The following is a 22,919-nucleotide window of genomic DNA, read 5'->3' as shown; positions in this document are numbered from 1 at the left end:
AGGATGACGTAGCACACCTCTTAAATAGATGAGGGTTCAGTTTATGATCAAATTAAAGGGATTTTGCTGTTCAGATTGATCTTGGGAGGTCAAATCTAACTTTTGCCTAAAAACAGTAATGTACCCATTTAATCATGATGTGTGTGTGGGATCTGTTGTCTAAACTTTCTGATGAAGATGATACATGGTTGCTTTCAAGAATTTCGCTCATTAGAACTGCCCGATTTATACTGGTAAGCCACAGTACTAAAACAGTTATAGCAGTTGCAGCAGCTCGAGGAAGTGGCATAGAAAGAACTTTACTATTTATTAGATAGCAAACTGGAAGGGGTGATTGGATAGATGTAGTGTATGGACAGGTGAGATGAACAAGATTGATAAACCCAAAATAAATCAGAACTTTCACACATCATGCGCTCTGTAGGGATGCACAATATTTATCGACTGAAAGTATCGTGTGAACGGAGTCAATATTGCCGCACACATCCATAACTTGCCACACAAGGCAGAGATGCTTCTTTTTATGTCCTCACCGAGCAAAAAGAAAAGACAATGTAGACATTAGACAGAGAGACAAGTGAAAAGATAGTTTGGGGGGAGGTTAAGAAATGTTGAGTAGAAAGTCGAAATCATTTTAAGTTTTCTTATTTTGAACTATAAGATTTCAGAAAAATCTCAAATAATAATTCTGTAAACCTTTTGGTTGATGATTCACTTTATTTTTTAGGATGCATTTTGTTTGTTCATCACTGCCTCGTGCACAAACTGCAGATTATATTAAATATGAGTTTATCAGTTATCGGTATCGGCCGTGACAAGCAGGAAATTATCGGGTATCGGTTGAAATTTTTCATATCGTGCATCACTACTCTGGAGTAATTGTACAAAATGTTTTTGGCATGGCTTTGTATAATATACTTTTCTTTGCATGTTTATGTGTCCATGTATCTCTGTGAGAGTCCCTCTCTCTTTGGGCTGATGCAGCGAGCACAGTGTGGGTTTTTATGCATCTAAGAAGTCGCCTGATTTCAAGGCATTTTTGTAGGAAAATAGCTTTATTCGTCTTGGTCTTTTGGGCTAATCCAAAGAGTGGACTATCATTCAGAGCAATATCCCAGCAGGAAGCCTCAATACCAGACCTCTGCTTAATATACTATATCATTCACAGTTTCTTGTAACAACCTCTGCTGGGAGCTCCTTCCCTCTCTTATTCTGTGGAGTAAACACATTTTGGATTAGAAAGCATTTTTGTTGCACACAAAAGTCAATAGAGAGAGCGGGTTGAAAGTGTGTATGTTTATTTATTTATTTATTTATTTGTGTTTTTTTATATGTTTTTCTTCAGTTCATGCAGTAAAGTTTGCAGAGTGTTGTGTATCCGTTAGCTGTGATATAGCCTTCACTTCCGTTCACCAACCAGTTTAATTTGTGTAAAGGTCAAGTTTCGTCTCAACTTGGTCTCTCTGTAATTGAACCCCAGGCATCATTTTAAACAGACAGCCTTTCAGGCAGTAAAACTGATTTTCAGGAATAGATATTCACACTGGGTGTGTGATATGACCGACGGCCTGAGGTTCATTTCGCAATACATAGTAATCACCAAGATAATGTGCTTCTCTGTTAAACAATATTCCCATATCAGACATAAAACCTGCATCTCTTACCATGTGCAGGCTGCTTATCTCCCCATGACTCCCTCTACTCCTCAGGGATCTGTCTATGCTAGACTTCCTGTGGCAATTGCAGATATATGCGGTGTTATTAGGCAAAGTCCTCTCTGCTCTCTGTGGCTATGTGGTGAAATCAGTGGCCTCCTGCTGCTCTGGTTGTGTCCTTTACCTCTTTCTCCCCTTGTGGACCAGTATGTTGCTCCCCGATCAAACCTTCCACAGCTTTGCAATAATGTATAATGTGCAATATTTGTATGTACAAAGTGGACGATGACAACATTTTCCGATGTTCCACCCCGCCTTTCCATCTTCTTTTCTGTCTATTTGTTTCAAACTTCGATTTCAAGTTTGGGATGAGTCATGCAGCTCCTCCGGGTTATGATCAGCACTAATAGCCACTCTACGACAAAATGTTGTACACTGAATTTAGGCGCATTAATATTCTATGATGTGTTTTTCAGTCTGCCATAAATGAAATGCAGTCATGAAGATTTATTTTTATTGATGAAAAGCTACTTATTTGGTGAATTAAAATTGGGAGAACAGTTCTTAGAAGCAGAAGCAGCAACTGAAGCCAGTCAGGGATGTAGTTTTTCTTCAGTGTCTCATTAATTTCATGGCCCAGCGCAGTGCTTTAATATCTTCAGGTGTCGTCTCTGATTGGGGCTGTAAAGACAGAGCATTGGATCAGTGTGTACCCTGTTCTCCAAACAGCCAGGACCAGAGCGCGTGCTTCTCTTTGCCTTCACACGTACACGGTCATCTACATGCACACAATGATTTAATGCACCAGAAAATGTGACATGTTGAAAAAGATTCAAATAAGCACCCAATCCGCTCCTCCGATACTGTGCACTTTGGCTTATTCTGTTCATCCTCTGCCATTTTTCTCTCCAGCCACAAGATGCCACCACTCACACCTGGAGCCAGTTTTCTCATTACACTAACTGTAGTTACCAGCCATTTCCACCAGTTACACATTCATGTTCCACTGTGTTCTTGTCTGCCGCCTTGTACCCATCCATCTCAAGGCTTGTTTTCCTGTAATTGTATGACTCTTACTGTACCTACCTATCATTGTGTGTCTTCATCAGGGCACAGAAAGCCTCAAACGCACTACCATGCACACAGTCGCTGCTGGATAGATCTTATTTTGAGTTAAAAACTCGTCACCACCCGTGAATAATGTATGGCACTTCTGATTCCTATGAGTGTTTCTGAGTCGTGGGTCCTGTATAATGTCTTGTCTGTTCCTGGGATTTTCCCAGTTCTGTTTCTGAAGCTGATGTCAAGTCCGCTCCATGTTCCCCTGATCAAGTCCGACCAACACCAGCTCTTGATGTAAAGTCACCACTTTTTGATTTGTCATTGCTGGCCTGACCAACCCCAAAACATCAGCATCTTCAGTTGACTCTCTTTGCTGAAATACTTCAAGAGGTGTTTTACCACTGATCATGAATCAGCACTGACCCCCCTGCTTGACCTGGGTCACTGCAAGTCTGTACAAAGATCTTGCCTTTGGCACCGACCACCATAGTGGTCCTGCCTTTATCTCCAGCCTCAGACTTTCTGTCTCCAATCTTAGGCCTGGGGCACACTGCTCCGCTGCTCAGTCAATTGCAAAGAATGACAATGAACTGCGACACTGTATGGAACCGCCACGTACGCGCTGCGTCTGTGTGAGAAGAATTGACTCTCCTTACCATCAAAGCGACAGTGGTCTATGTTCATCTTTGAAAAACTAAACCAGAAGAACTAGTCAGCCTCGGCACATATAAACATTTGCACCAGGTTTCATTGATTTGGGATTGTTTAAGTCACTTTTGGCCATGCTGTGTCTATGTTGTCCCATCTATGAGGGTCCTAGCACGCTGTAACTGAAGTTATTATTTTTTATTACTTATACCGCCAACTAAAGAACAAATTTTCCTTTGAGGGACAAAAAAAAAAAACTACTCATCTTCAATTGTCAGTGTGATTGGCTGAAGGTAATTTAAAAAAGTCCACACCAATTCAGTCTCCTCAGAATTTCTCTCCTATCATAATCACCTGACTACCTCTTACCTACCTGAACCCTTTTTATCTGTTTTCTATCTGGTTCTTGAAATCACTTGTGGGTAATTGGTAGCTCAGTGGCAGAGTGAGCGAGGGAATGGGTGATTGGCACATTTGTAGTGGTCATCAAGATTAGAAAAGCACTGTATAAATACAGGCCTGTACTGTATGTTGTCACTGTGCCACAATTGTTAGTTATAGTGAGTTAATTTTACAAGAAGTAGAATGGCCTTAGCATTATTTGCATATATGATATGGTGGTTTGTGGGGCCACATGGTTCCGATCCCGGGTTTGACCAAGGCTCTTTCTGCATGGAGTTTGCATGTCCTCCCCGTGTACACGTGTAAAATTGATGGTCATTTGTGCATATCTGTGCGTGCATTGTTTATATTAGTGTATAGGTGCTCATCTTTGTTTGTGTTGTGTCAAACACTACGTATGTCTATTTTAACTTTGTTACCAACTCAGTGCTTGTGGTTTCCTGTTCGTTCTAGTTCAAGTAGTGAGGTCATTTATTCTGCCTTTGCCATTCAGGCTAATTCACGCTGTGCCATCATTTCAACTGTGGTTTGGTGATATGAATCACCTCTGTAAGCATAAGTCTGTCCTGCTGCCTCGCAGATAAGTGAGCCGCACAGAAGAAGGAAAAACACTCTGTGTTCTCGCTCCCTTCCTCGCTAACCTCTTTCACATGAAGTCCTCACATCTCACATCACTTCAAACTTTCTTTCACATCTCGTTAATGTTTCTCTGTGTCTATGCTGCTTATTTAAGTGATGGGGTTAAACTAGCGGGGCCACAAAGCAGTGGGGGTGGTGTTGAACGGTTGAAGTTATTTTTAAACAATTTCTCACCCACTCGGTTCAATAGTATGTAGCCGTCACCTGTTTTATTCTCGTCTTTGTAGTGACACAATGTGTGTAGTGTCATCTCTAGTGTCATTCTTCATTACAGACACCCCTGCCTTTGTGCCTGTGTGCACGATATGGTTGATGCAAGCACACCTTTATGGTCCTGTGAGCTCTGAACAAAAGAATTACCGTTGCTCACTTTCCATCAGTCTGAGTATTCCTGTCCAGTGAGAACTCTTTACTCATTTGTTTCTATCCGACTTTGTCTTTCATAACGGGACTAATTTCCGCACATAATGAAACTCACTTGCAGACTGATTGCGCTTCTTGCTGTTTGGTCGTGAGAAATTAATGGAGTGTTGCACAAATATAGCAGATATATTCCCCTGAAAGGAATTGGTCTCCCACCAGTCTTGTGTTTTGCAACGCAGAGGAAATGGGTATACACAAATATCCTGTCGGCTGGTCGTCTGCACGTGAGCACAAAGAAGACATGCCCTCACAGCAGGAATAGCACACAAATACTTCCTATTTCTTGTTCAGAATAAAGTGTATATCTCCAGCCAAGCCTGTATCCCCGGTGGCCCAAAAACATGCAGCTGGTCGGTTACGGCAGAAAATGCCCTGTAAATAAAGAGAGCTAATTTTGTTGCCTGCGGCAGCAATGGGCATGCTGACCTTATCAGAAGAGCGTTGGTCTGTCTTTTCCATCCTCTGTGACTCACCCACCCTGCTCCCTCCCACAGCAAAGTCGGATCTCAATAACCTCTCAAGCGAGAACGGCAGTGAAATGCAGAGGAAGAAAAGGGTGAGCAAGCAGGAGGATGCCTACTCCCTTTTGTTGTTTCCATTTCCAGGTAATACAAAACATCCTTGTTCCCCCACAAATGCAAAGCAACAAAAGTGCATTTCTGCACAGACCAGAGAGCAGAAAGCTGATGGATAAGGCAACGTAACGAGGGTCTCATTTGAGAAAGTGCTGTCATGATGATAATGCAGGGTCGGCAGTGGATTGACTGCACTTCTGGATATCTATTAGAGACAGTCAGAGGTATTTTGGCATGGCTGCATTGTATGGAGGCAGAGAAATGGAGAGATGAGAAAGAACGATGGAGCTGGAGGCACTGGCGCAGTGATGGATCACCTCCACGCTGCAGCTGCCCTGCCACACAGAACACACCCTCGGAATTGATGAGCCACACCTCTTGTGCCCCTGTCTCCCTCTTCCGTACCTCCCCCATTCTCCGTCTTTTGGTCTCCTCTCTGTTTGTCACTGTTCTCTCTCCATTTTTCAATCCATCCCATTCCTTTCCGGCTTCTTCATGCCTATCTCTTCCCACTTAAACGCCTGTCTTAATTTATTTGTTACATTTTTTTTTTCTTGAGCTTCTTCACTGCCCCACCCACTCTCTGTGTGTCAGTGTGAAGAAGAGCCATGGCATTAGCCATACTAATAAGGTTAGAGGGAGCATCTCTGTTTCTCACAGCGACACCTTTTATAAATGACAGGAGCGTGTGGCCCTGCTGGTGTTCAATCACCCCTGCGGGGGCTCACCCACGGGGAGCTCAGCATGAGCAGTGTGTGAGTGATTGTGTACGTGCATGACTGCTGTGCATGTCTGTGTGTTATTGCATCTGTGGCTCTTGCAGCACTAGGGTTTACTGTGGAGCCAGTTGGAGTGGACAACGGCATTAGAGAGGAAACGGATCTGCAGGCAGAATGAAGGCGAAGGAGAGAAATGACAGCCTGGAGCTCATCTGACCAGTACTGCCTTGTTATGACTCCCTGATGTGTACACCAGGGGCTCACAAAACAGACACTTCCTCCCTTTATTGCCTTACACCACCTCTATCTCTGCTCTGTAGTCTGTCGCCTCACAGGCCCAGTTTATGGCCTCCACTGAGAAGCGAGACGTTGTACTCCTCCTTATTCACATTTTTCACTATCTGTGTGTGTGTGCCTGTGTTTTAGGACAGGGCTGGATTTTGGATTATACAAACATATGCTTGACTGTAGCTACTGTGGAAGAGTAGAAAGGAAAACCATGCAATGATTCCAATGTGTTTGGGAGTTAAAATCCAGTTTGGATTGGAAAAGGTATGACCACTATCATGAGTGAAAATGAATTAAAATGTTTAAGATCGATAACAATAGGAATTTTTTACATGTACAGTATTTGTATTGTTTGCATAGCATTGTGCACAACCGACTTTTTTATGTGCTTTGACTTTAGCTGAACTGGACTAATACAGTAGTATAGTTCAGAACTAACGGAATCTGCAGCGGTTGACGTCGTCTGCACAGCTATGCTAAATTGAATAAACCCAAATTTCCTTGCTCACTCCTATAAAACAAAACTCAAGGATGTTGTTACTCACAGCATGGACCCTGCGTGTCTTATCAGTGATGCTCGTCATGTCCTGACTGATAAGTTTATGCTGCGTCTCACTAGGCTACAAAACAGAACCCATTAACTAATTCTAGAGTTCATTAAGCCAGCATGGCTCTGGGATTCAGTGACGGCAGTTTTTCTCTCAGCATGCAGACGCTTCAAACCAGAATGTTATGAAGGCTAAATGGGAGAAGGGCGAAGGTATATGGCATCAAGAAACCTATTAGAGTTCTCCTTTAGCTGCTGTGAATGCCAGCTTACATCAATAGCAGAAGGAAAGCCTTTTTGGCAAGTGAGCTTAGTCACAGGGAAATGTGTCACTGAGCATGCATGTCTGTGTATCTTTCTGGCAAGTGAGCATAAATGGACAGGGGAGAAAAAAAAAAAGGGGAAGTAGCTGTGAAGCATGCAACACCTCAGCCATGAACACCATGGAATAGAATTGACTGCAGCATCATCATTCCTGACCATAAAAGCTGCTCAGCCAGTTAGCGCAGTCTGGGTTCATTCTCTCGCCGCTGCCCAGTCTGAGCTATTTTTAGCCTCCCTGTGCCACGTGCCTCAACTGGCGTCGTAGCTACCTGGATATGAGGGCTTTGTCACTCCTGCAGGCTGGCACGGCCACTGATCGCGCGAGCTTTATAGCTTCTTATTTTCACCGCGAGGGCTGCAAAACAACTCCTGCAGTGCGAGGAATGAACCGAGACCAGAGACAAACGCGAACAGATAATAAAGACAAATGTTGTATCTAAAAACGAAATATATATTTATATTCTTGTTTCAGAGCTGCAGTATAAAAACTGCAGGGATTTTTATTATGCGTGTTATGTGTCCTTCATCTGAAAACAGATTCTGTCAAGTAATACTATCAGACCTGACTGTGGGAGCTTTGGTGTGTATACACTAGCAGCACAGGGGCAACCGGGGCCAATAAGTGTTTATCTTGTCAAATAGTTGTTTTTGTTCTTTGGGTGCGTCGTCGTGTTGTCACTCATCTCTTTTTAACTCGTGCATGGTTGCTGTTGCTCTCGTTTGTCTTGACATAAAACAAACCACTTCCTGTGTGCAGTGAGTGAATGTCGCCAGGTGACATGAGATCAAAACACCACTAATACTGAGAAATATAAAGAAAGATTGAATATAAGGTTTATAATTTTTATATTGTGTTCATTTTAAAAAGTTTTGCACTGAAGTTTAAGGCAATCTGACATGACTAACAACTGATGAGTGATTATTTTAGAAGTGCACTATTACACATTTATGCAAAACAATTGCTGTAACAATTTGCAGTCACCATTCAAGATTGCACGTGAAATTATTACTCAATATAAAAGATGGGGCTTGGAGACGATAGAAGGTACATCTTTATTTTGCAAGGTTTTCTTTCATGCTCGTACAATACGTGTTAAATCAAAGTGCCTTCCAGTGTTTTTGTTAGTCACACATTGTGTTTGAATTGTCTTTCTCCTGCAGGTGTACAAACTTATGCTTATTTAATTCAGCATAATAATGTTCTGAATTCCCCGGCACGGCAGACAAATTCTCCAAACAAATCCATTTGAAATGACTGTGCTGCAATCCCATGGTGCATTAATGCTTTTTAAATGAACTGAGAGCTCAGAGACACTCCTCGTAATAGTTTCTCCTCGGGTTTCTCCTCTTCAGCCCTGATACCTTTGCCACGTCGCACATGCAACTTTAACTCTGATTTTACTTTAACTCATCTGCATTTGTGAATAAAAATTCTTTTAAAAGAGTATTTTTTGAAGTATGCAGCACGCAGGCAACAGTAGTGCTGATGTAACACAAAATACTGAACTAAACTATGGGGGGGGAGGGGGATCATATTAATGGACTAAACCCTACCAGTCTTAGCAGTCCTGTCAAAGATAACACGTCCCTTTACAACTTTGCTCTTCTTGTGGGCTGCTGTTGCAGAATTCTGTTACTCACTGGGTGGTAATCTGTGGATTAATGACAGCAACACATCTGCCAGTCTTGTAGCAGCGCCACACAGATGGCCCCAGACTCAGACAAGGCACTGCGATGGGGGAAAAGAGCTGCTAAAACAAGTTTTCCAAAGCTCAAATGTTTTCAATCAAATAAATCCAAATTCCTCAAGCACATGTGTTGCTGCCACTTGAACGGCATTTACTGTGAAGTGTTGGCCACCAAGACTATGTAGGTTTCTTTTCCAGGTATGTTTTGGATAATTGGTCTTCTGGAGCCTCTGTATTGCTGCATACGTCAGCATTGTTTTTGGCATTTTTCTAAACTTGAATAGTAACACTGGTCTGTTTGTTTTCCCCGCAGAAGATCATATTAAATTCAAATCCTCAAATCTTTATTCCTCCACTTTTATTTGTTTAACACCACCACCACCACCACCACTACACTACGACAACTGCAGCTGATGTGATAGAAGTCCTATTGGCTTTCTGGGCCATAGTAATAGCACATATCCAATATGGAGGCAGAGAAAAGGCGATCCTAACAATGCCTCAGGCAGTGCCTCTGGCTACAGGGCCAATTCTCTCTCTATCTTTCTCTCTCTCTCTCACACTCGCACACTAGTACATACTAACTGTGTTTTGCCACTGCACAGAAGCAGACACATGTGTCTCAGTGAATTACTTCTTAAGAGAAGGCAATGGGAGTCATTCTGTTCTTGTAGGAGAAAACACAGTCAGTTCTGATTTCATAAGACAACTCTCTTACTTGCTGCGTATGTGTAATGGTCTACATTTCTCCATTTTGTCCCTTTTTCCTTCATTTTAATTTTGCCTTTTGTGTCTGACCAGGTGGCGGCTCCTCCGTCTGCGGGGGCTTTCCGGGAACGGCCTACCAAACCAACCACCTTTCGCAAATTCTATGAGCGTGGAGACTTTCCAATGGCACTGCAGCACAGTTCTAAGGGAAACCGCATTGCTTGGAAGGTAGGGTTACAGCCCTTTGTTGAGGTCCGACTAATGTCTATGTTTTTGGGTATTTTTTGCTTTGCTCGGGGGCCTTTTGGTCAATAATATTGTCAATAACTTGCCATCAGTGAACACTGTGTGCTTCAAGCACATGACGCAAGTGTATTCATAACATGTTGGAATCCACCAGTGCTTGTTTGAAGATGAAAAACATGGTACTAAGCCATGTCGATGACTCTGAGGTGTTGTACTCTTATATAATAATGGTGTGTTCATAAATAAGAGTTGCTATCTCACATTTCTTTTAAAAAACATGCTTGTACCTTGGTGGAGGCCATTATAATGATCGGTTTGCCATGTAATAAGAAAGAACACCCTGATGCTGAGCAAACTTTTACTGCAAAACTGAAAGGAATACTTCAACGGTTTGCATGTAGCTTTGTATTACTAGAATAGGGGTAGTGTTTTTGAAAAATTGTGCTTACCAACCTCAGTTTCCCCTGAGTTGAGAAATATCTTCATTCTTTTCTTCGTTACGTGCCCACCAGTGACACTTGGTCCTGTTAGCAAAGATGGCGGGCGCTATTTACGTTCTAGGAATGAAGTCCTGTCCCCCTTTGAGTGGGTCTAAAAAGTGCACGTAACAAAATAAAGAATGAAGATATTTCTCGAGGTTGGGAAGTACAATGTTTTAAAAATACTACCCCTATTCTAGTAATACAAAGCTACATGCAAATTGGTAAAGTATTCCTTTAAACAAGGCTTCCATATGCTGTCTACGCACAGAAACGACAGAAATACTGAAACCTAACATATCTTTTCATTCTGAATGTTTGTGTTAATTTCTCCTTTCCTTGCAAAGGCATGTACCAGAGGTTCCTTTATTTATTTATTTATTTCATTTGCGTTGACTCAAAAGATGTCAGAAAAACATTCCCCAAACGTTTTAAAGTCCAGAAATGTTCTGCTTTCTTTTGCCAATTAATGGCTAGGAGTGTAATAAGTAAATACTGTGCAATTTGCAAAGGTATTGCAGTATCTCAGTTTTTGAAACGGATTTTTAGTTGTGAATAAATACAAATACACATGAATATGTATTATAATATGGGGTGATATTATTGCACTATGGCAATGGCCTCAGCTTAAAAGCAGTGTGGCCAACCCTACACTGTTAAAAAAAAAACTGTAAAAAAACGGTAAAAGCACTGGCAGCAAAGTTTCCAAACGAATACCGTAAAATTACAGTAAATAACCGTATCACAGAACTACATACAATAACTGTAAAAATACAGGACTACATTTTACAGTCAAAATCAATTAAACTACAGTATATTATTGTTGATAAATACCAATTATAATGTAAAATAACATTCATATTATGTCAAAACACATTAAAATCAGATACCTTTCCAGTTAATCTATGTGATTTCACAGAATAAAATATTTATTTTAGGAAACAGCCAAGTCTATTTACAGTAATTTCATGTTAAAATAAATTTTTCCCCATGTGAAATAACAAAGTTATAACGTATAAAAACAAATTATTCTCATAAAACTAACGATAAATGTCTGCAAATTTACAGTATTAATCTGTCATTTTAGAGAATTAGTAGATTAAAAAACAACCATTGGACAGTGGAAAAAAGAGCTACATACATTACAAATACATCAAAAATAGCTACATTTAAGGCCAATCTCTGTAAATTAAGGATATTCAGAATTTTTTTTCATGGAATGGCCTCGTCTATTTAGAGTGATTTCCTTTTTAAATATTGTTCTTTCACGTACAATGACTGAGAAATAATGTATAAAAATGCTTTAAATGCATTAAACCAATGATAAATGTCTGCCCATTTACAGTATTAATCCGCGATTTTAAAGAATTATGAGATTTAAAAATGTTCATTGGACAGTGGAAAAAAAGCATGGTACATTAAAAATACATAAAAAATAGCCACATTTAAGGCCGATCTCTGTATGTTAAGGGTATTTAGTAGTCATTTCGTGAAACTGTCTTGTTCATCTACACTGATTTGCTGCATAATTGTGGTTTCCCCAAGTAAAAAAACAATGACACAATGTTTACAAAGACAATATTTACCTTTAATCAAATAGATATTTCTGCACATTTACAGTATTAGTTATTTAAGTGAATTGGATGATGGAACACTGTACATCAAAATACATTAACAGGTATATTTAAAGATAATATCTGTACATTTAGGGTATTAGACAGTCATTTTAGTAAACTGAACAAATAGTTTAAACATTTCATTTGACAGAAAAACAAGGATAGTAAGTCATTATACATCAAAACAGCTAAGGATGACTATTTTTTATATGAAAAGAAAAAACAATTTTTCAATATTTTTAACCCTGGGCTCAAATAACATGTTTTCAGTCACGATCCCTAATAGTAGAAACAAGATAGCTCCCTGCTCCGCCCATCCAGTAACACTGGAAAGCCCCCTCCTATTCTACTGCATGGACATAAGTAACAATCTATGTTTAACTTTTTCAAAACATGACATGAGCAGTATTATCATACTGTAATCTTCAGTTATCTTGAAAAACATTGTTTAAAAAAAAAAAAATGACTTGTTTTATTTTTTATATTTTTTGAATACCATGGAATTCGGAAATCTTGTTTTAATCACGAAAAACGTTTCAAACCGATTAATCAATTATTATAATAGTTGTTGTATTACTAGTATGCAGTGTGAGCTGACTGCACATACATACTTCACTCAATGTATTGCTAGCCTGATACTCAGACAGAATTGCCATTTCGATTCACTGCATTATTCAGTCTGACCGTTCTCTCATAGCAGCAGATAGTGATTAAAATCAGACATGATGACGTGGGTTTTTGTAACATATACTAGCAGAATCTACTTATTGCCTGTTATGTGCAATAAGAGTAATTTTGAGGCCTTTTTCTCGATGCAATAAATGTGTATTGGGAGCTGTACTCTTCCACAATTGTGGAGCACAGGAGCAGCTTATGAAGACAATCAACAATATTTGGACTTAAATCATGGCCATTAAACTTTGTAACCATTTCTTGCAAATTAAACAAATGTAAAAATCATATTAGGAGACATTCAATGTGGGCAATACATACTGTGCATGAGAAACAGAGCCTGATCACTTCAAACTGTCTGTTCACTTGCTTGGCTGCTGGGGCCTCCTTAAATACCTCCAATTGTCCATCTATGGAGAAAACAGGCATTTGATTAGACAATCCATGTAAACCTTTTGGCGTTATACATAAACATTCATAAGGAACTAAAATTAACATTTCAACTTTTAGCTTTTTTCTTATGGAGACATTACCAGAGTATATGCAGGAATCCTGACGTTCAGTACCTTTAAGACTTTTTGCCACTTTAACTGTGAACTGTAATCACCGACCCCTCAGTCCAACTGTGGAAAATTCAATTAATTGGACATCATTTATCAGGCTCAAACCTGTCTAAACGAGATCTCACAGCTGGCAATGCATATCAGAGCAAAAACCAAGCCATGAGGGGGAAGGAACTACCTTCAGAGCTCTGAAACAGGATTTTGTATAGGCACAGATCTGGGGAAGCCAAAAAAAAATCTGATGCATTGAAGGTTCCCAGGAGCACAGTGGCGTCCATAATTCTTAAATGGAAGAAGTTTGGAACAACCAGGGCTCCTCCTAGAGCTGGCCGCCTAGCCCAACTGAGTGACCAGGGAGGGCCAAGGGCCTTGGTAAAAGAAGTGACCAAGAACCTGATAGTCACTCTGGCTGAGCTCCAGAGATCCTGTGTGGAGATGGGAGAAACTTCCACAAGGTCAACCATCACTGCAGAAGATTTTATTTGTAGCCCTTCCCCAGATCTATGACTCAATATAATCCTGTTTCAGACCTCTGCAGGCAGTTCCCTCCACCTCATGGCTTGATTTTGCTCTGATATGCATCGTCAGCTGTGAGACCTCATATAGACAGGTGTGTGCCTTTCCAAATCATGTCAAATCCATTAAATTTACCTAGTCAAGGTGTAAACACATCTCAAAGATGACCGACATAAATGGAAGCATCCTGAGCTACATTTCAAGAGTCATAGTTAAAGGTCTGAAAACTTAGAACAATGTTAAATTTTAGTTTTATATTTTTATTAAAATTGCAAAATTTTCTAAAACTCTCTTCACTTTGTCATTATGGAGTATGGCGTGCAGCTTGATTAGATTAAATACATTTAAATGATTTTAGCAAAAGGCTGCAACATAACAATGTGAAAAAGCTGAAGGGGTCTGAATATTTTCTGAACCCATTATATCTATTTTACAAGCTAACCAGGGCCATGCAAACACATCAAGGAACATGTAAAAAAGGGCCACATGGAGGAATATTACACCAATACCACGCACCAGCATAATATACAGCACAACCAAACCATATAGTTGTATATCATTGCCCCCTACCTGATGTACAGTAACTGGAGAGGGACTATGATTTGTTTTCTATTGTGCATGTGTGTTTGTACACTCACTTTGGCTGCGCAGGGTGAAGTGCCGAGGAGTGTACGTTTTCTTGTCCACATGACTCATTCTACAGCAGGTACCATCAGTGCTAATGAAGAGAGAACCAGGTCATTATTTACATTAGAGGATTCATCAGGATTTTTTGATTTGAAAGTATATTTCACATTAATCATCACTCACTTCATGTTGGCACAATGAGCACTGCTAGCAAAGCCAACAATGTGCCACTTTTCTTCCTAACAAAGAGAGACACATAAGAGCAGAAATAAAGAGTGATAAATATTCCCTTTAGAGATTATACTCAGCACATTACTCCACTCCTATCAACATTATGTTCTTAAAAGTAAGATTTGCATGAAAACATTAAAAACATGTCAATCACAGATCCGGAAAATGCTTCTCTTTCCAAAATAGATTCATGCAGTTATATACAGAGAAATCAATATGGTCTTACTTCTCCAGGTCAGTCCAGTCTCCTTTTTTACAGGCATGACATCATTACAAGCAGCTCGCACACACATATAGGGAAAAGGGAGAAAAGCAGTTGGAAAGGAGACACAGGAGTCAGGACTGGATCTCTGGATCTTTACTTGGCAACTGTGGCGACAGACAGAAAAACAAAAATCATGAGCTGTGTGAGAACTAGAGAATGCTTTTTAACTTGTTGCAATACAACAATACATTTAAGTTACAAAAACACAAATCGGTTCTTTAAATAGGTTTCTTTCTGATTTCAATGGTTCAGTATTTAAAGTTCAAAAAATAAATAATGAAGCAAAATTAAATAACATCAGTTATTCTGCTTCTTTTTTTTAATAGATTACACAATTAGGCAACCACACTTAAACTGGTAACCAGAAAACCCACATTTCACAATGATATAGATGCCTGCTGAATGTGAATTAGTACATTTGGATTGAAATGTTAAACATAATATACAGCACAACCAAACCATATAGTTGTATATCATTGCCCCCTACCTGATGTACAGTAACTGGAGAGGGACTATGATTTGTTTTCTATTGTGCATGTGTGTTTGTACACTCACTTTGGCTGCGCAAGGTGAAGTGTCGAGGGTTGTACGTTTTCTTGTCCACATGACTCATTCTACAGCAGGTACCATCAGTGCTAATGAAGAGAGAACCAGGTCATTATTTACATTAGAGGATTCATCAGGATTTTTTGATTTGAAAGTATATTTCACATTAATCATCACTCAATTCAGGTTGGCACAATTACAGCACTACATGTCTGCCTTGTGGTCCACCTCAGTTAAACATTTCAATCCAAATGTACTAATTCACATTCAGCAGGCATCTATATCATTTAGCAGCAACAACTTGTACAGAGCAAATATACCCTGAAACAAACAACAATAGCAAGGATGCTCAGGCTACATAAAACACAGACAACTTCTCACGAGTGTTTAGCGAAATGTGAAGATCTAACCTCCAGCCAGAGCACAGTACAGCTGATCAGCGTGTGTTTTATAACGGCAAAAAAAACTTATCGTCGATCATCCTCTCAGGATGGAGTATCGGATTGCCGATCAGCACGAGCCCAGTCACAGACACTCAGAACATTTGAATCGTCGGTTAACGGTTATTAATCACAGACACAATAAGCTCCGTGTGACTTTGCTCTCCCCTTATGAAAAAAGAGCGGCTTCTAGCTAGGGAAGGCAGCAGTGAGCAGGATAACTTAGTATGCTAATGCTAGAACGAAACGAATTAATAATCTCAAGTCTGTGCGGGACTCGAGCAGGACGAGTGGGACATTACACAGAGCAGCAAACAGCAGTTTGACCGCATACAAATCACGAATAACAACTTTGAAGAACTATTATCAGCAGTGAGCAACGTCATTACAACTAACCTCTGGCCATGCTGTAAAATAAGATCGCCCGACTGCCACCAGTCACTTAGTCACAAAACCATACAAAACAATGGCTCTCTGGTAACAATAGCTAATGTATCAGAGGGATGCTAACGTTAGCTTCAAGGCTGTCTACTTGAGGTATGACATATTGAAAATATCATTCACATGCGTTATCTGGAACACTTACCACAAGCCGCTTTCAGTTGACATGTCCGCTGTGGCTTCAACCATGATAAGACCAGCTGCAGTGTTATACATCCTTGAAGTTCATGCGTCCATGAGGGCACGTCTTTCACGTTCACGACTCATGACATGCCCAAACATGCAGTTTGGTTGTTATGGGCGGGACGAAGCAAACTGGAAATAGGCGCCAAGTTTGAAATTTGAATCTGCCTATTCTGATTGCATGACGTAAATAAAGTAAATAATGAACGCAGTCTTCAAACAAATGAAATTACAAAAGCACAAATAAACAAAGACAGTGTAGTGGCTGGGATATAGTGACAAGGATGCTTTGAGAGAAACAACAATACAAGCAAGAGTAGTTGGAAAACATTCAAGGAAGTATGTAGTAGAAAACGGAACTCAGCAGGGAAGACTAATACATCCTTTATTACTTTCCATCATGATGCATGACATTTATAATGGAATGGAAAGGGATTCTGGATGTTCTGGGGCAATTTGGAAGAGGGAGGAAACATGAATTTCATTAAAAAATAATAATAATGGCTCTAATTAATAATAAGATGTTTAGTTGGTAGGGAATGGGGAGCAGATAGAAATGCTTTAAGGGCTATATATATATGAGATCAGTGTTTGAGTATGGTTGTGTAGTATATGGATCTGCAGCAAGCACGCATCTCAAAAAAGTTGACACACGTTAAGTCTTTAAGATTATGCACAGGAGCTTTTAAGACAACCCCGACATCAGCACTCCAAATAGAAATGGGGGAAATGCCACTAGAACTAAGAAGCATTCAGAACTCATATTACTGGACCAGACCACAGGGTCATAATCAGAATCATCATTAAAACCATGTTGGGAAAAAGAAAAGGGAACAAAAAAGCTTTGGCTGGACAATTAATCAAACAGCATCAGAACTTACAGTAGACCAACACAGCATTAGCCCAACAGTTCCACTGTCAACAATAGCACCATGGATACTTCCAGATGTTGAGCCAGAGGAATGTTGAGCCAGAATCCATATTCAATACAAGCCTACATCGACATTTTCCATAGTTGTATTCAAGAATACACAGATGCTTCAAAACACCTGTCACTAAAAAATAGGTGTCGGAGTCTACGTACCAGAATTTCAAATTAAAAAACTGAAACGGATAAGTAATACTGTCAGTGTCAGTATACACAGGAGAACTTATTGCAATTTCATTAGCAGTCCAGTGGGTGGAGAAAATACGACTACTAAGAACAATCATCTGCTCAGACTCAAGTTCATCACTCACAAGCTTACAGTTCAGTCAGAACTGTAACCAGTCAAGACATCATCATAGAAATACAGCAAACATTATACAGAATTCAAATGATGGGACTCACAGTTACATTTTTATGGATACCAGCACACATTGGGGTTACAGGAAACAAAATAGTACAAAATAGTAGATCAGTTGGCAATATAGACTAATATAGACTTTGCAAGAAAATAAAGAAAAAACAGAAATGAAGATCATCATTAAACAAAAACTAAAGGTGGCAAAAACAATGGGAGAAGGAGAGAAAATGAAAATGTTTTTTTCAAAATCCAAAGAAAAGTGGGAGAGGCTAGGTGCACAGAAAGAAGCAGGAAAGAGGAAAATATCATATCAAGGATCAGATTTGGCCATACAGGATAAAACAACACACTATTCAGAATCAATAAACACAATACAGATGTGATCATTGTGGGCAGGAGGAAACAGTTCAGCATGTTATAACTCAATGTCGGAAATATCAAAGGGAAAGAGAAGATCTGAATCAAAAGTTGAGAGACAGTGTTGAGGAATTAGATTTAATCGGTTCCGTGTGTGTGTGTATGATAAGTATAATTGTTATATTATTATTGTTATTATAATTATTATAATTCTAATAATACTAACAATTATTATTATTACTATTATTGTTGTTAATAATACAACTATTGTGTTTATTTATATCTGTACATGCATACATATATATTATTATTTTATTTTAATTTTTTGAAGTAATAGTTCAGTTAGATCCACATTTTGATCCACACTCCATACCAGACGGTGGCGTCTGGTATGGCGTCTGGTATGGCGTCAGGTTCTTCTTTTTTTCTCAAAAAAAAAAGAAGAAAAAAAAGTTGGGAGGCGAACTCTGCATGAACCTATCTGCTGCAGCAAGAACGGACGGACGCGGTGACCCTGCTCCCTGCACAGCGTGGCGAACTCGGTGGGTAACGTTAATAAACCTTCTAACTTAATTCCATGTGGAATAATATGTTTGGTGACTGTGAGTAGATATTGAAAGACTTTTTACCGCGCACATTATCTTTGTGCTGGTCAGTGGCATCCAAACGAGCGAAAAACAGCGCTGCTGCTCAGGGGTATCTGCATACAAATTACATTCGACGCATGTGCTGACTAATTAATAATTTCGCGTTTTGCTAATGATATATTGTAAGATTTGAGTGGTCTTACTCGGTTTTCATTTCAAAGCCGCACTGGTTCTACCATGCTACCATGTGAAGCAGCTTGTTAAGTAATATATTGTTTCTAAAAAAAAAACGTGTACAAAGATTTTTTATACATATATATATATATATATATATATATATATTTTTTTTTTTTAAGGAGCTTTTTTTTCTAGAAAAAACATCTACATTTGAAGTGTGTTTCATTGCCTATACAGTTGTTGGTGTAACGTGAAATGTCGAAGGTGTTTCCATGCCGCTTCTGTGGCCTTTCCTTAAAATCAGTAAAAGGTTATGTAGACCACCAAATACTACATAGACATGAAGCTAATGGCCAATTTCCATGTTGTGTTGCTGACTGCAAACATGTGTTCATCAAATACAGTGCTTTTAAAACGCATTGTTATAGACACCATAAGAACCCATCTGTGTCAGAATTGGACATTATGCAAGGACCATATACATGTGAGAACAAAAGTTGTCAGAAACAGTGCACAGATCTCAAAGACCTTCTTGTACACCTCAGGTCACATCTTTCCAAAAGTGAGTTGGTAAAGTGTCCATTTTCTAAATGTGGCAAAACATTTAAAGTAAGGTCTTCATTTACTTCTCATATATCCAGGATCCACAAACATACAACAGCCGGTCAAGTATCTGCTACATGTTCTGTAGAGTCGGTGAGTACAGCATCTGATGTGATGGGAAGTGGTACAGCTGAAAATGTCCCTGAATCTGTGGATATGCCAGATGATATTGATTTGAAAGCCTTGTACACTAAAAATCTCTGTATGTTTTACATGAAACTTCAGGCAAAATACCTAATTCCTTCATCCACTATACAGATGATTGTTGAAGAGATAAATGACTTACATAATATTTGCAGTCAGCACACAAAAAAGCAATTCAAAGAGGTACTTAAAGCCAGAACAGATCTCTCTGACTCTGATGTCGATGAAGCTTTGAGTAGTTTGACAGATTTGCATTCTTCATGCAGTATTCCTCTCTCTACAGAGTATACCAGGAAGCACTTGTTCATGAAAAACTTCAATTACGTGCACCCACAACCGATTCATCTTGGGACAGATGACAACAGAACTGACAGGTATGCACAGTACATCCCTCTCAAAGAAACACTGAAAGCTATGCTAAGCGATCCTGTCGTATGGCAAGAATGTGGGAAGACTCAAAATGTCCCTCCTTCTGGGGTGTTGACTGATGTGTGTGATGGATCAGTGTTCAAGACAAATGCTCTGTGTATGCAACCAGGTATAAATTTAAAGCTTATTTTATACCAGGATGCTTTTGAGGTAGTCAACCCTCTTGGCTCAGCAAAGAAAAAGCACAAGATAGTGGGGGTGTACTTTACACTTGCCAACTTTGAGCCGTTCTATCGGTCAAGTGTTGATCAGCTGCAGCTCTTACTTTTGTGCACAGAGCGAGATTTCAAATATTTTGGTCATGAGAGAGTGTTTTCAAAAATGCTGTCAGACTTGAGAGAGCTAGAGGACAATGGGCTTGTTACTTCTTCAGGGCATACTGTACGAACAACAGTCTTGTGCATTGTTGGTGACAATTTGGGATCCCACTGCATTGGAGGTTATACTGAAAATTTTAGTACCTCCTCTTACTGTTGTAGGTACTGCTTGGTACCCAGAGAGGAAATGGACAAATTGAATGTCAAGTTTCCAGTGAGAACTGTTGAGAGTTACAAAGAGGCAGTGCAGCTACTACAAGACAGTGAGACATCAACTGTAAATGGAGTAAAGTTTGACTCACTTTTCAATGGTCTTAAGTATTTTCATGTGTGTCAGCCAGGCCTTCCACCGTGCATAGGCCATGACATATTTGAAGGAGTAGTTGCCTATGACCTAGCCATTTACATTCAGTACTTTGTGAAGGTAAAGAAATGGATGACTTACCAGCAGCTCAACCGGCAAATCAAGCAGTTCAAGTACCTGGGTTCTGATGCTAGTTCTGTTCCCTCGGATGTCAGTGAACGTGGCATTAAGATTGGTGGGCAGGCAGCTGAGAATTGGTGTTTGCTGAGACTTCTTCCCATCATTATTGGGGACAAAATAAAAGACACCCAGGACCAGGTTTGGCAGTTAGCTATAATGCTAAAGGAAGTGGTCGAGTTAGTCTGTGCGCCCAAGATATCTGCTGGCCAAGTCAGTTTCCTTCAGGTTCACATACAAGAATATCTTGAAACAAGGAAGCATCTCTTTCCCTCTGAAAAACTTAAACCAAAGCATCACTACCTCCTCCACTACCCATCTCTGATCATGAGGCTTGGTCCACTCATTCGCTTGTGGACAATGAGGTTTGAGAGCAAACATTCATATTTTAAACGATGTGTGAGGAGGACACAAAACTTTAAACATGTTTGTAAATCTCTTGCAAATAACCACCAGCTACTGCAGTCCTACATGAACTCCAGCTCCTTCTTTCCTCCAGCATTGCAAGTGAAGGATTGCTCCCCTTACCATGCAGAGTTGTACAGCAGTAAGGTACGCAATGCTGTTGAAGAGAGCCTGGTCACACCTGACTCAGTATCCACAGAAGTGCACTTTCGGGGAACTCTCTATAGGAAGGGCTCCTTTCTATTCATTAAGAATGCTGAATCTGTGGAATTTGGACAACTTGAGCTCATACTGATAAAAGAAAACAAAGATGTGTATTTTCTTGTGACACCACACTCATCATTTTACATGCCAGAGTATGGGCTTCATAAAGTTGGAGAATCAGCAAGGGATATGCTTTGCATCAATGCTGATCAGTGTCTTGATTTTTATCCACTGGCTGCATACAGTCTGCTTGCAATGAAAGTAATATCCCTGAAGCATAGTGTTTTGGATCTGTAGATATGTTTTCATTTCACTCATCATTTATTCCCCCCTTTTAGACATGGAAGACATAGCCACTCTTGTTAAAGAGGCACTACCAATGTGTAGCATGCCAACTACACTGCAACCCATTATGGATGTCCTCCAAGACATTGGGGTGGAAACAGTTGAGGATATGAAGCTTATCCAAAAAAATGACCTTGCAGGAGTGCTCAGACCCATTCAGGAAAGGAAGCTTATTGCACATGTTAAAAGTAAGTCAAGGCTCAATCTGTAATATGAGTATATTGCCACCAGTGCCATTGTTGGTACTATTCATTATTATTATTATGTCTCTGTGTTTTTTAGGCGTCTTCTCAGCTCAGAGTGATGCAGCTTCAATGGAGGAGGATTTCACAAGCCCATCCCGGGTCCCTAGAAGCCCAAGCATACCCTCAACTTCTCAAAGCTCATTTGGAAACCCAGGCACACCTCAAACTCCAGGAACACCCTGTCAAACCACATTTGAAAGCCGCTTCTCCTCTCCATCTTGTAGTGAACACTCTACACCCACAAGACAACTAGGCAGTGACTGGCACTACAATTTTAAAGTCCCTTGGAACATGCTGCCAGCGGTTGTAAGGAAGAAATTAGACAATCAGGAACGTCCCACAGCCAGGGAAAGGAGGGAAGTGATTCGCATTATTACAGCTGAAATTACTGCCACTTGCAAGACACCAGCAAAGAAGCACTTAAGTGAAGTAGCACGAAAGATGGTCCTAGAATACCCAAAGTCTTTCAAAGACGTCATAGAAGGGGAAGTGGTTGGAAGCGGCTATGATTCTCTAACAAAACAACTTCAGTGCAGAGTTGATAACTATAAGAGAAATGAGACGCTGTTTAAGAAGAGGATCATCCCAGGTAACTTCAGCAATGTATCAGAAAATAAGAAGCAACGGAAAGACTCCTATGGCTGTATTCAGTGGGAATCTGGACCTGTGGATGTGGAAGCACATATGAAGAAGAAAAAAGAGATGCAAAAAATGTTCATTGAAAATGAGAGGAATGAAAAACAAATAGAACAGTTAATCTCTGACACCTTCATCTCGCAGAGAAATGACATAATGTCTGGTATTAACACCCGGGTCCTTACTGAAGAGTGGCCTTT

The 22,919-nt window shown here is 39.9% G+C and overlaps 1 protein-coding gene and 1 long non-coding RNA gene across 2 annotated transcripts in view; one reads left to right on the top strand and one right to left on the bottom strand.

The window, feature by feature from the left end:
- pacrg (PARK2 co-regulated) overlaps nucleotides 1–22,919 on the top strand; it is a 139,741-nt gene that overhangs the window by 9,988 nt on the left and 106,834 nt on the right. Inside the window, exon 2 of the mRNA XM_044048262.1 lies at nucleotides 9,772–9,906. Within this exon, the coding sequence (XP_043904197.1) occupies nucleotides 9,772–9,906 (135 nt within the window). The remainder of the gene's footprint in view (nucleotides 1–9,771; nucleotides 9,907–22,919) is intronic.
- On the bottom strand, nucleotides 12,528–16,670 carry LOC122783455. Its single transcript, XR_006362052.1, has 6 exons — nucleotides 16,466–16,670; nucleotides 15,449–15,528; nucleotides 14,855–14,997; nucleotides 14,581–14,636; nucleotides 14,409–14,488; nucleotides 12,528–13,101 (listed from the first exon to the last, which is right to left on the bottom strand). It is a non-coding gene; the product is annotated as an uncharacterized LOC122783455 (long non-coding RNA).

This window comes from Solea senegalensis, linkage group LG16 (genome assembly GCF_019176455.1).
Source record: "Solea senegalensis isolate Sse05_10M linkage group LG16, IFAPA_SoseM_1, whole genome shotgun sequence".
NCBI lineage: Eukaryota > Metazoa > Chordata > Actinopteri > Pleuronectiformes > Soleidae > Solea > Solea senegalensis.
This window is presented reverse-complemented; position numbering and strand designations above follow the sequence as displayed.